The sequence below is a fragment of the Plodia interpunctella genome, chromosome 3 (assembly GCF_027563975.2).
Source record: "Plodia interpunctella isolate USDA-ARS_2022_Savannah chromosome 3, ilPloInte3.2, whole genome shotgun sequence".
In the NCBI taxonomy this organism is placed as follows: Eukaryota; Metazoa; Arthropoda; class Insecta; order Lepidoptera; family Pyralidae; genus Plodia; species Plodia interpunctella.
In genome coordinates, this window is record NC_071296.1 from 4889319 (window position 1) to 4901485 (window position 12167).

The window sequence follows — 12167 nt, forward strand, 5'->3', positions numbered from 1 at the left end:
CAGTCACAAATCAGATGCCTGGTTTTACTCAAGTCTTGCTTCTTTGCTGTCTTTTTTCTATAACATTTATAAATGTTCAGTTCTAAAGAAGGCAATTCAACCCAAAATAGTAATTTTAAGATAAGTTTGTATACAAGTTTTTATTTAAATAGGTAGCTATTTTTGTAGAATAATAAGTTTATTATTTAAGTAGGTATACCTAAATATAGTTATATTTAGGTATACCTACTTGCTGTAAAATACACAAACTGTTTTTTTTTTGGTAGTCCTAAATTCCCAATTACCTAGGTATATAGAACTACAGGCTTTGATTATAGTTTTATCCAAGATGATAATAAGTTCAACAACACCTAAACCTTCCTCAGGGATAAATAAGATAAAGTTCTGTGAGGATCACACTATCTATTGCTAAAAACTAGTTATACAAAAATCCGTCAGAGAAAAAGTAAATATCTACATAGTATGTAGTTTATATTTGCAAGGAAGGTTCGTTTTTGATGAAATTTGGCACTGATATGGACGAAACCTTGAGGAGTAATACGCTTATTTTTATTATAGTATATACGAGCGAAGCCAGGCGGGCCGATGAATTAGATTTTAGCGTAATTAAAGAACTAGTAGAAGATTTTAGTGTGTCTGAGATTTTACAAAGTGTGGGAATCAGTGATACACTGTTCCGAAGCTAATGAGCAAAATAGGAACGCCTGAATACTTATACATATTATAAGCTCTGACAATAAATACAATAGCCTTAGTCTCATCTGTTCTTTGAACATTTTTATAAATAAATATTATTATTAGGACAAATCGCACAGATTGAGCTAGCCCCAAATTTCCAGACTTGGTGTGTTATGTAATACTAACTCAACGATACTATATATTTTACAACAAATACATATATAGATAAAATCCAAGACCCGAGCCAATCAAAAAAGAAACAAATCAGATCATTTTCTGATCTTCTTATCCGGGACCTCTCGGTTGGGCAAGCGCTTTACTACTGCGCCATCAAGGTCGTCGTTACGGTAGAACTATGGTCATTTTATCCAGTTTTTCATTGAACAGTTGTATAGTATCATTGTTTTCACTAGCATTAGGCCAGTAAGCTTTACCATAGGGAATTTTTATCGTCAAGTTGTTCTGATCTGGGTTTGTCAAATGTGTAACATAATAAAACAATCCATATGTCCAAATAAATTTATTAAAACTAAGCTGATGCCTCTGGTAGTGATGTAATTATGTCAGAGTCACCGGGGTCTGTGATGGCAAGAGTACACACTCTGTAGTACTTTCCACAAGCTGTGCCAAGTTCGATGTTGTTTCCACTGTAGTGATGGACTCCAGTTTTGGCCAGGAGAGCATAGTACTCGATTTCAGATTTTCTGTAAATGTATAATATAATCTATAATCTTCCTGGAATGAAATGCCACAAGATAATGAATGATTGTGAAGTGAAAATTTGTAAAAGATCAATGAATGTTACATTTTCACATAATACATAAGGCTATCTTTTTAATATATGGGTTACTTTTATCTATGTAGTAAGATTTGTTATAATAATAATATGTCTTTATTCATGTTACTTAAATAAAAGTTATACAATAGATCTAAATTAAGATTTAAAATAAAAATAAAACAAAGGGTGCCTGAGCTGGGTAGGTGGTAGGTACTAGGTACTGTCAATCTCATGTTAAATTGTAGACAGAATCGATAAAACAAGTTATATTCTAGAAATAACTAGCTGGCATATAAAAACAACAATGGATAATATGATCAGAGTATGATCAATATCCTAACTCTCACCTGGTCAAAATGAAAAGCTGATATGGATCCTTCAAGACTACTCCATAGGTTTCCCACAATTTAAATCAGCATTATTTAGTAAAAATGATAACACATGTTATCATTTTTACTAAAATAGTATAAAAATTAGCAAAAAACTGACTGCTGATTAATTTAAAGGGAATCCATACTTCTTTGTCCAAAGACTCCATATGCTTCCCACAATATATAATTAAGACATTGGGAAACTCTACTTCTTAGTAGTCTCACCTTAGTGGAGGCGCATTCTTTGCAATGATGACCAGCTTGGCTTTGCCTTGACGTAAGGTTTTCAATGTCTGCTTGTAACCTAAGCAATATTTGCCAGATTTCATAACCAGCGCCAAGCGCGAGTTTATGGACTCGATGGTCTTTTTCTGAAATAGAAAACGTCAACTTTAATAGAAAGTATTTCTCTCTAGTATATATTGCTAACCATTTTATTGTTATGTATAAATCGAAATTGAAGATTATAACCTAAAAGTGTTAGTTACATCCTCAACCTCGCAAATTATAGATAAAATCAGCGAGCCTATCGAGTAACCATTAATCTTGGACTTTAAATAAGGAGATTATTTCAATAATATCAAAATAATCATGCCTAAAATCCATATAGTCAACCGCAGGCACGTGGTTCGTATGCTTACATACAATTCAATATAGGTACATCTCTTTACCTGTTTCTTAGCTGCAACCATTTTGCAGGATTCTTAGGAGGATTACAACAAAAAGCTGCAACTGTAAAAAAGGATATGTGAGAAACTTTAAACAAAAGTTTATATCGATAACAATTTCAAAACCGCTAAATAAACTCACTTGCTTCTCGAACAGAATCAAAAGGAAAGAGTAATCATAGACAAGACAAAAGTCAACCTCAACGTCACCAATAGTGTTGCCTTGCTCCTAGTGTTGCCTACAATATATTAGCACGTGCATCGACTGGAATACTGTGCTCGCGGTGGTGCGTTGCTACGCTACGTACGTAAATAGATGATGAAAAAATATCTGTGCTTTTATGTATGGGCTTAGATCGCTTTACCTTGCCATAAGGATTATCTAAACAACAAAAATGTCTTTGCTTAAGGAATAATTTGACACTGACAATGACATTTATTATACGCGATTACCTATCCGTTCGTTTCGTTTCCTTATTGTGTCTGTAAAAATAAAATATCGTAAAATAAAAATGAAAATTCACAAAGTTTTTCAAAGCTAAAGATTAAATTCAATATACACATGTGAAAGCAATATGTCTTTTATAAATGAACCAGTTCTCAACATAATTGTTGTGGGATTCCATCACAAAAAAGGATGCCAGGTTTGTAACTTTGTAGGCGTCGTTCATGGCTTTATAATCGATAATGATTTGTTAAAAACATGCAGTTATTTAAGTTTCCGTGTTTTAAAGAGAATAGATTACAATGTATGAATACTACAAGCATATCGGTGTCTATTTGAAGGCTATTGTGGCTTATGGTAGCTACCTTGTAATGAGGATATAATATAAACTATTAGAACAGTTTTTGTACTACTCTGAGTTAAGGATAGGCTAAGCCATTTGATATGGTATGACTTTAAAAAATATATTAGAAAAACCAAAAATGAACAGTCTTTAAACTTCTGTAGATACTACCACTTAGATAATTTCTAAATGAGAATTAATAATTTCTCAGAAATGTGCTTTGTTGATAGCAATTTATAGATTCATTTTTTTAACAGCCCTAGTTATTCAGCATTTGGTAAAGTGTAAAAATGTTGGGATACCTTTTTATTGCCTTTTTTTGTATCATATTTGGTTTTAGGTGGAACACTGCTACCCAGAACTGGTTCCAGGGAGACCCACAGAACTTCCAGCCACTTGGCGTCACTTACCAGCCCTAGCACTACCAGATGGTTCTCATAATTATCTTTCTGATACCATATACTTCAACTTGCCAGGCTTGACAGAACCAGATCATACTGTATATGGAATATCATGTTTTCGACAAATACCTGTTGAGGTGAGAATTCTATTTTGTTAAATTTATCAGTGTAGTGACTGTATATTGTTCAATCAACAATTACAATTTTTTTTCCTTCCAATCACCAACAGTTTCCTAATATACATTTTAGTTTTGTTTTACATTGTCCTTTGATAATTATATTTTAAAGTAACATCTGCAATTTTTTTACATCCACTAGCAAGTGGCTCAGAAGACAGAAGATATGACAAGGAGTTCTGTTCAAAAGAGTGTTTGTGTTGTCTGTCGAGCACCATTGTTTGGCAGACTTGCTGTAAAGATAGAGCTGGTTGTCAGAGCTTGGTTTCTTCAGGCAGACTTCTCGCAGACAAAGTTGCTTGAGGATGCTTATAAACACCTGAATAGTTGTCCTGTTCAAATCGACCAAACACTTGAAGGTAATGTCCAATGCTTTTACTTATAGTACTATAGTTAGTATTAGCTCATTGGAGGCAGTTGGAAAATGCCTGATGCCTGTTTATAAACATAATAATATATGTAATATAAAAATGTATAAAACTTTTATTGGAGTTCTCTTCATGGTTAAAATATATTTGGAGATGCTCTATCCACACAGTGATATAGGGATTATCAAGTTATATCAATGTTCATAGTTGATTAGTTGGTTTATTCCATTTGCAGGTTTATCTGTAATGAGGTTGATTGAAAACTGGAGACATAAAGCATTGCTGCTATTTAAATTAATGTTGCTAAGGAAGAAAGTCCTTATGTATGGCTCACCGGCCGGTCCTCTCTCTGCTGCTCTCCTTACACTTGTATCACTACTGCCTCGCTGTCTTGAACATGGACTTACAAAAGCTGCAAATGTCACGTAAGTGTATGGTATTTTTTCTGCAAGCTATAACATGTCTGTACCTATATGGTTGATGTTATAGAAAAATATTTATGGGGGGGTCTTTATGGGACTAACAGAAGCCAAAACAATTTTTTTTGTTTGTCAGTCTGTATGTTTGTCGCGCATCACGCAAAAACTTCTGGATGGAATTTGATGCGGTTATATAGCGGATGGTCTAACTTAAAAGCTTGTATAGGTTTCATCATGATACATTGATTGGAACCCGAGATATTGACAATAATAAATTATAAGCAGACGCGCGAAATAAACGGGGGTGAAGCCGCGGGCAAAAGCTACAAATAAATAAAGTACGAAATAAATTCTTACCTATGTTTCTAAGCTTTTCAATCCAACACAAAATGCAAACATTTTCTTTCAAAGGTGTTGTTACTCACTATTTGTACATAATAGGATTTCTTCAGTTTTTTTATTTCAATTCACAGATTATCCAGACCTTTGTCTCCAGTACTACTGATTGAGGATAAAGATATTGTTGACAGTGGCAACATAGTAAATAATGATGAACCATATTTAAATGGCTCTACCCAAACTGAGGAACTGTCTCCCAAGGAAACGGGAAACATGGTGGAGGAGAAAGATAGAGTAAGCAGGCAAAGTTTTGATGAGACTACTCTCAATGATGTGGTAGACAGGCAAGACCTAGTAGAAAGCAGAGAGAAATGTCACAGTATTGGAGAGAAGTATAAATCTCAAAGAAGTGCAACTGATGCACAACAAAGTCCCACTATGGCCAGAGATATGAGTGTTGATGGACTGTATAATTTGACACGTCAAATTGATCAGACTGAATGTGGATTACCCTTGCCTTTATTTGAAGATGGCTATCTCTGCTTGCCGTACCTATCCTTGCAATACCTAGATCTGTTGTCAGATTCAGCTGTCCAAGGGTTCTTAGTTGGTGCATCAAATGTCTTGTTCAAGCAGAAGAGACAGTTATTTGATGTTTTGGTTGAGTTGAATGAGATGAGGATAGAAACTTCAGATATGATGTTGAGAAGGCAACTAGCTCTCGGGACTGAGGATCTTCGGTTTGCAGACCATGTGGTGCGTCATGGAGCTACCCAGGGGGATGCATGGATAAGGGATCAATTTTCGAGTTACTTAATTTACCTTTTAAGGACTTCTTTACTACCAGGTAAACACTTTTCTATCTAATATATTTATATATTAGAATTTTATAATATTCTTGTGCCACAATTATTTACCATACTGCTCTGAAATGGTTTGACCAATTTTGTAATTTAATATTTAAATTCAGTTGATCTGAGCGGTGGTGGACAAGTGGTTACGGTAAGAGAGCCATTTGCCTGTGATCGAAAGAAAGGTCCCAAATTAGAATCCTACTCGGATTTATGCATAATAGTTTTCATAGGTCACCATTGCTTCCAGTGAAGGAAAATATAGTGAGGAAACCTGCACACTGGTTGACAATTTACTAGTTAGTGACTTGCCACTAGGTGTTAGCAATTAAGTTGTAAAAGTCATGTCAGATGCTGTTAGGCGAACTTGAAATCTGATAAGTATTAGCATTAACACATTTAAAAAGAAGAAGAGTGGAAGAGCGACATCAGGATGGGCCTAATTTTATCCTCTTTTCCACTTTTGCACAGGTGATTACAATATACATATATTTTATTTGTAAAGTTGGATTTCATTTACCTTTCCAGATGGTAGCCGAGAGATCGATTCTTACAATGCTCAGTTTATGTTTGCCTTCAAATCGACGCCGGCGTACCAACAATGGCTGAAAACGACCAACAACGGAGACATAGAGGCTTTCGCAAATCTTATGCCCATCCACCCATTCTCAGGGCAGCTTTCCGTAGCTGATATGAAATTAAAGTTCGCTCAGTAAGTGTTATGTAATAACTTAATTGTACGTTTTTTTATGCCTGCAATCTTATGTATCGATTGTAATTTTGTTTATGGCATTTAAAATTGTCATATTCTCCCCCATTAGGATAGATAGATAGATAAAATATTTATTTGTAAAACAACAACACAATACACAATCAGACTAAAAACACAAAATAAAACACAGTATTCACAAAGCAAGTATACTGTGTTTCAGCAATACAAGAAGGCCCATCTCAGTATACATATCACCCAGAGGGGCGATACACTGATTTAGGAGATCATGTTGTATCTAGTAAAGAAGAAAGAAGCATAATACGACATTCAAATAGCTGGTATAATTATATATATATGATTGTTGCAGCACCATGTCTACGACGGAGGGGGGCCGGAAGGTGAGCGCGGCCGTGGCGAGCACAGGGCGGGCCGTGGCCACCACGTCGCGGGCCGTGGGCGGGGCGCTGTCGCAGGCCCGCGGGGCGCTGTCGGGCTGGTGGAGCGCCCTCACGGCGCCCCCGCCCGCCGACGACGAGCCCGGCGGCGCCCCCGACCCCGCCCGCGACAACAAGACGCTGCCCGAGGCGGCCGACCCGGACCCGCCGGACAAGTCCATAGAAGACGCGTCCAGCAATATTAGCAAGATTCAAGTAGTATAGTGAGGCTATAACTCTTTTCAGATGATTGTTTGGCAATTATGAGAGTCATCGTGGAGTCGTGTTAGCTGTGATGTTATTCGAAATTTAAAAGCTAGATGAAGAGTGGAGTGGAAATAGTAGATCGTTTAACACTGTTATACATAGCTGATAATCACAGTAAACCTGCACTAAATCACAACCACTATATTTGAGGGAAAAAAATACAAATAGGAAATCCTAGTTTGTAATTTAACTATAAAAAGATTTCATGGTTAAATGTTAACAAAACCTAAACACAACTAATTAAGCACCTGAAATAAAAATCTGAATTATCAGTATTGCGTTCGTTCTGTTTGCGGAAACTTGTTATTGTGATCCATATATTATGAAGATGAGCTTTGGGTTTGGCATCACATTTCACGGAGAAATTTTGTCTGCGTATACTAGGCGCTCAGTGTATTATAACAACAGTATAGTGAAAATTGCAATTATTTAGTAGTTGTTACTGCAGCAACAGTTGTCGGTAGAAGGGTGGTTTTGTTATATCTGAACTGCGTGTTAAATAATAACAGATCATTCCGTAATCTATGATAACAATGAAGAAAAGAACCCGAATTTCATAAATATTAATTTTAAAATAATAATTGCCAGGACATGTAACAATGGAAATTATATTGTAAGTTTACAAACTGGCTGAGTATGAATCATACCTTGCATGATTATTGTCATCTTGCTGCAACTGTGAGATTATATGAATTCCTTACTTAATGTAATAATTTGTAAATGCACAATATATATAGATTGTGTAGTGATAATATTAAGAAAGTGTTGCAAGTTTTCTGGTAGATCATTGTTCAACTTTGCTTAATATACTTCATGGTAACATTATATTTGTTTGAAATATTTGTTAATGACAGCATACTATTTATACATTATAAACTTACAAATAAATTATTATTTTTCTACGAATCTTGTAGATTTGCTTGGTATTCTCATATTTCAAAAAGTAAATCTGCAATTTAACATGTGTATATCTTTGATGACGTAGATGGATAATATTAATAAGAAGTAGACTTTGATACAGTTTGTGATCTCTGAAACTTAGTTCGTTGTTGATATTCTAAATAGTATATTATTTTTAGTTCTTGGTGTGTAAAAAGTTAATTATTGAAAATAAAACATTAAGATGAATGCTTATTGTAATTGTTTTTATGTAGTCATTTTCTTCTATTTGTTTTTACTATTTATTTTCTAATATATTGATGCTCTCTTTTGGGACTATTTAATTTGCATTTTATTTTTTCAATATATTTAAACACTAGCCACTCCCGTAGGTATTTTAGGTTAATTATACCGGTTTAGTTTTAAACTGTACGGAAACAGTACTCCATGTGATGAACACACATACATGTATATTTACAAAAACTATCCAATTTAGAATATTGGTTAATCACTGACCACAAGTTGCTGCCCAAGTATGCTATTTTACCAAGTAGTTAATTAATTCTATTGTTATTACAAAGATATAAATATGTACTTTCCTCACAGTTTAAAAGAAAACATAATTAAAATATTATTAAGATTGTTTTGGTATTGCAATGTATCTTAAATACGAATCCATTTTATACGAAAAAAAATTAATTAGCGGGCGCAATTGTGCAACTGGCGAAAAAATAAAAATACTAAATAGCTAGCTAGCAGGGAAAAGGGTTCGATCAGGTTTAAAGAAAAAAAAAATCTGAACAAAATATATTGTCATACTTAAGGATATAATATCACAATTTCGGGTAAATTCATTACATTTAAATGCAATATAATCCTTTTCATAGAAATTAAGTACCTATCTACATTATCTACTTCAATAACAATTATTAAGTGATGTAAATGTAAGTACATAACTCGTACCAACTTTGTTCGTGAATATAATTTTAGGCAGTAGGTACGTAAACTTTAGATGTCGATTATATTCGATTTCAATTCTTATATAATTTAAAATATTGTCACTACTTAAAAGCCATTTTATTGCTTACTATAAAGCTCATCATGAAGCTAATATAAACATAGCCTACAAATCTTGGAATTCATCACAGCATTGCACGATAATCGCAATAATAAGATATATAATATCGCATATCGAAGAGCATTTCTGTCATGAACGAGCATATCGATAAATCTGAAATCGATTCCTGGGAGCGGGACCGCGCGGTCTCAGACGGCGGAGTCGGGCTCGTCCCAGGGCCAGGGCGGGCCGGCGTCCAGCGCGTCCTGTCGCCACAGCGCCCGGCCCGCGTCCGCGCCCGGCGCCAGCTGCCGCAGGTCGTAGGGCTCCGCCGCCAGCCCCGCGCCGCGCTTGCCCGCCGGCAGCAGGTCGAAGTCGGCCGCGCGCGGCGACTCCAGCTCCGTCACATCCGAGCGCGGCGACGCGGCGACGGGCGACGCGGGCGCAGCCGTCGCCGGCGACACGAGCGGCGCCGACTCGTCGTCGCTGGGCTCGTCGCGCGGCGGAGTGCACTCGCGGGCCATGATCTTGTCCTTCAGCTTCGAGAGCCGCTCCGTGGAGCTCACCTTGCGCAGGATGTCGGCGGTGCGGCGCAGCGAGCGCAGCTTGGGGTCGGTGGGCTCGGCGCGGGTGGAGTCCTCGGCGGAGCGGGAGCGGGCGGCGGGACGCGGCGGGGGCGCCTCGTCCGCCGCCAGCAGCGAGGCGGGGCGCGGGCGGCGGGGGCGCGCGCTGAAGGCGAGGCGGCCGTCGTCGTCGGAGTCCTCCTCGTTCTCGACGTTGAAGGTGACGGCGGGGGGGTCGCGGCGCCGCACGGAGCCGGTCTTCAGCACGCCGTCGCGGCGCAGCGCGGGAGGGCTAACGGGGGCACACGCCAACAGCTGCAGCGTGCTGTCCTCGTCTGAAAGCGGGTGCACAGGTCAGGCGCGGTCACCACGGTAATCATATGAGAGGAGCGGGGAAGAGAGGAGGGAGGGATTCACCTGGAGCCGTTGTCTCCGGCCGGAGCGTCCGTCGCGCGCGCCCTCCTTTACCTAAGGTTGATCGAATGCCAGAAGGGACTGAAATCAAACAACTGGAAACTTTTGTATATTTATTACATCACAATGTTGTATAAACCCTTAATATTACGAGGAATTACATTGTAGAAATAGGAATATATAGAGATGTATCATATTGCGACCATGCAGTCTTCTCCAGCATTGTAATATTTCCAGGATTGTATATAATTTATAACATTTACATATATGCTTACTATCTCTATACATATCTTCAGATATTGCTCTTATACAAAAAAATTCTAACGATGTCATCTATTAACATGTATTTCATATGAAAATAAATAATAATACTTTTCCTCAAACATGCCTCCTACAGTCTGTTCTAAATAAACCTCGTATTTTCACAAAAATATATTCGAACATTTACCTACACTTATCCCAGTTTATGTGGGAAATTTATAATTGAACAATATATTCTTCAACAAATATATGATAAAATCTTGTTGGACCAAGGTTTGGTACATAGCGACTAACTGCAAGTAGGTTTGTAGATTGAAATAAAAAACCAAATTTAAACATTATGTCACGTCAGTTATATTCTATATTTTATCCATGATTACATACCTACTATTGCATTTATTGATGGCACGTCATTGGCAGCTGTTGATAATAAATTCGTTGGTATAAAAAATAAGTACTAATCACGTGATCGGAATGATGGAGCACAATTAGTGGTTAGCTCAGGAGCTACATTGTGATTTGATAAAAAATACGATTATATTAATTTATCCGAGAAAATACGATTATATAATTAATACGATTATATTTTTCTTCCCTTATTACAGTAGGTGCCTCAGCTAATCTCTAAAATCGGCATTTAAATGACCTAAGAAACTAATGTCGTTTATTATCATCAATTTTCTTTGATATGTATGTATTAATTCTTAAAATCCTAAAAAACTTAAGTACATGCTCAGAATAATAAATTAATACTGTTTATTTTAAATATATATATATATATATAAAGCTCAATATTTTTTAAATAAATTCATAATACAGAGAATCATACTCTCGACTTGACAAAACGCTTTTCCATAAATTATATTAGTGGAATGATATTTGTAATAATTCAGTCAATCTTATTGACAAATAATTGACAATTGAAACTGAAAACAGTAGTTATAAGTACCATTTACATCTAAACAAATTTGTGCATTAAGTACGATATATAGCATATGATTACGTCTACAATATCGAACAATAAGGAGTGATTTCTACAATTGACATGGACATCAACTAGGCACAACGTGGACAAATCCTATAGTGGATTGTAACCATGATTTCTTACGTAACTTTTATATGTATATAAAACGGCTTTTATATGTATATAACATTTTTGGTGCCTCTTTTAAGAGGTGCAGTTGAAAACAAGTTCCATTGCACAAGAAAAATATCTCATTTATAAAAATCTGAATGCAAAAAAAGTTAAAAGTAAATGTTTCTAAACACAGCCTAACTTGGAGAAAGTTTTTTTACATGAAAAATATATTCTCCTATAATATATTATTACATAATTCTTCGGCCCATTAAACACAAAGTTTGACTCATTGAAAAACATCGTCTCCTACGTTGACAACGACATGATCGGGCCTGTGTTCGTCGTCAGTGTCGGGCGCGCGGAGGGCGTGTGAGGGGGTTTGTGGGGTGGGGGGGTGTTCGCGGATGGTGCGCAGGTGCGGCTCACCTGGGGGCGGGGGGGGCTCCGACTGCAGCACGTCCTCCAGCGCCTCCTCGTTCAGGGTCTGCAGCGCGCCGCAGATCATCTGCTCTTCTAGAGTCACCTGCGAAGGACGAATAAATAAGTATACATGTACAAAACACAACTATTTAGTTAGCCCCAAAGTACTTATATATTTATAGATACACATGCAAGACCCAGGTCAACCACTAATAGAACCCAGAACTTCTAGTGTACAAACCAGT

The 12167-nt window shown here is 37.0% G+C and overlaps 3 protein-coding genes across 14 annotated transcripts in view; 1 reads left to right on the forward strand and 2 right to left on the reverse strand.

Moving 5' to 3' along the window:
• Positions 1 to 1183: 1183 nt before the first annotated feature.
• RpL30 (Ribosomal protein L30) lies at positions 1184 to 2734 on the reverse strand. Its single transcript, XM_053769593.1, has 4 exons — positions 2638 to 2734; positions 2499 to 2559; positions 2053 to 2198; positions 1184 to 1382 (listed from the first exon to the last, which is right to left on the reverse strand). The coding sequence occupies exons 2-4, from the start codon at positions 2517 to 2519 to the stop codon at positions 1208 to 1210; spliced, it is 342 nt and encodes a 113-aa protein (XP_053625568.1). The 5' UTR covers positions 2520 to 2559; positions 2638 to 2734; the 3' UTR covers positions 1184 to 1207.
• A 203-nt stretch (positions 2735 to 2937) lies between these two features.
• Positions 2938 to 8473, forward strand: LOC128683987 (uncharacterized protein). The gene is made up of 7 exons (XM_053770135.2): positions 2938 to 3139; positions 3624 to 3821; positions 4003 to 4219; positions 4464 to 4653; positions 5121 to 5833; positions 6366 to 6549; positions 6917 to 8473. Exons 1-7 carry the CDS (start codon positions 3071 to 3073, stop codon positions 7206 to 7208), a joined length of 1863 nt encoding a protein of 620 aa, XP_053626110.1. The 5' UTR covers positions 2938 to 3070; the 3' UTR covers positions 7209 to 8473.
• Positions 8474 to 8921: 448 nt separating this feature from the next.
• Positions 8922 to 12167, reverse strand: part of Arms (Ankyrin repeat-rich membrane spanning) — a 35379-nt gene continuing 32133 nt past the window's right edge. For all 12 annotated transcript variants that reach the window (XM_053770130.1, XM_053770124.2, XM_053770125.2 and 9 more), the window contains 2 exons: positions 11929 to 12025; positions 8922 to 10084 (listed from right to left, as the gene is read on the reverse strand). In XM_053770130.1, the coding sequence (XP_053626105.1) occupies positions 9396 to 10084; positions 11929 to 12025 (786 nt within the window). In that variant the 3' untranslated portion in view covers positions 8922 to 9395. The remainder of the gene's footprint in view (positions 10085 to 11928; positions 12026 to 12167) is intronic.

Bases quoted from the DNA above. Each gene is read 5' to 3' on its own strand.
- RpL30 (XM_053769593.1), bottom strand. From the start codon at position 2,519: ATGGTTGCAGCTAAGAAACAG. The intron at 2,199-2,498 runs GTAAAGAGATGT...TTTCTATTTCAG, and splicing joins TGGTTGCAGCTAAGAAACAG to AAAAAGACCATCGAGTCCAT. The intron at 1,383-2,052 runs GTGAGACTACTA...ATACATTTACAG, and splicing joins AAGAATGCGCCTCCACTAAG to AAAATCTGAAATCGAGTACT.
- LOC128683987 (XM_053770135.2), top strand. From the start codon at position 3,071: ATGTCTTTTATAAATGAACCAGTTCTCAACATAATTGTTGTGGGATTC. The intron at 3,140-3,623 runs GTTTGTAACTTT...ATTTGGTTTTAG, and splicing joins ATCACAAAAAAGGATGCCAG to GTGGAACACTGCTACCCAGA. The intron at 4,654-5,120 runs GTAAGTGTATGG...TTCAATTCACAG, and splicing joins ACAAAAGCTGCAAATGTCAC to ATTATCCAGACCTTTGTCTC.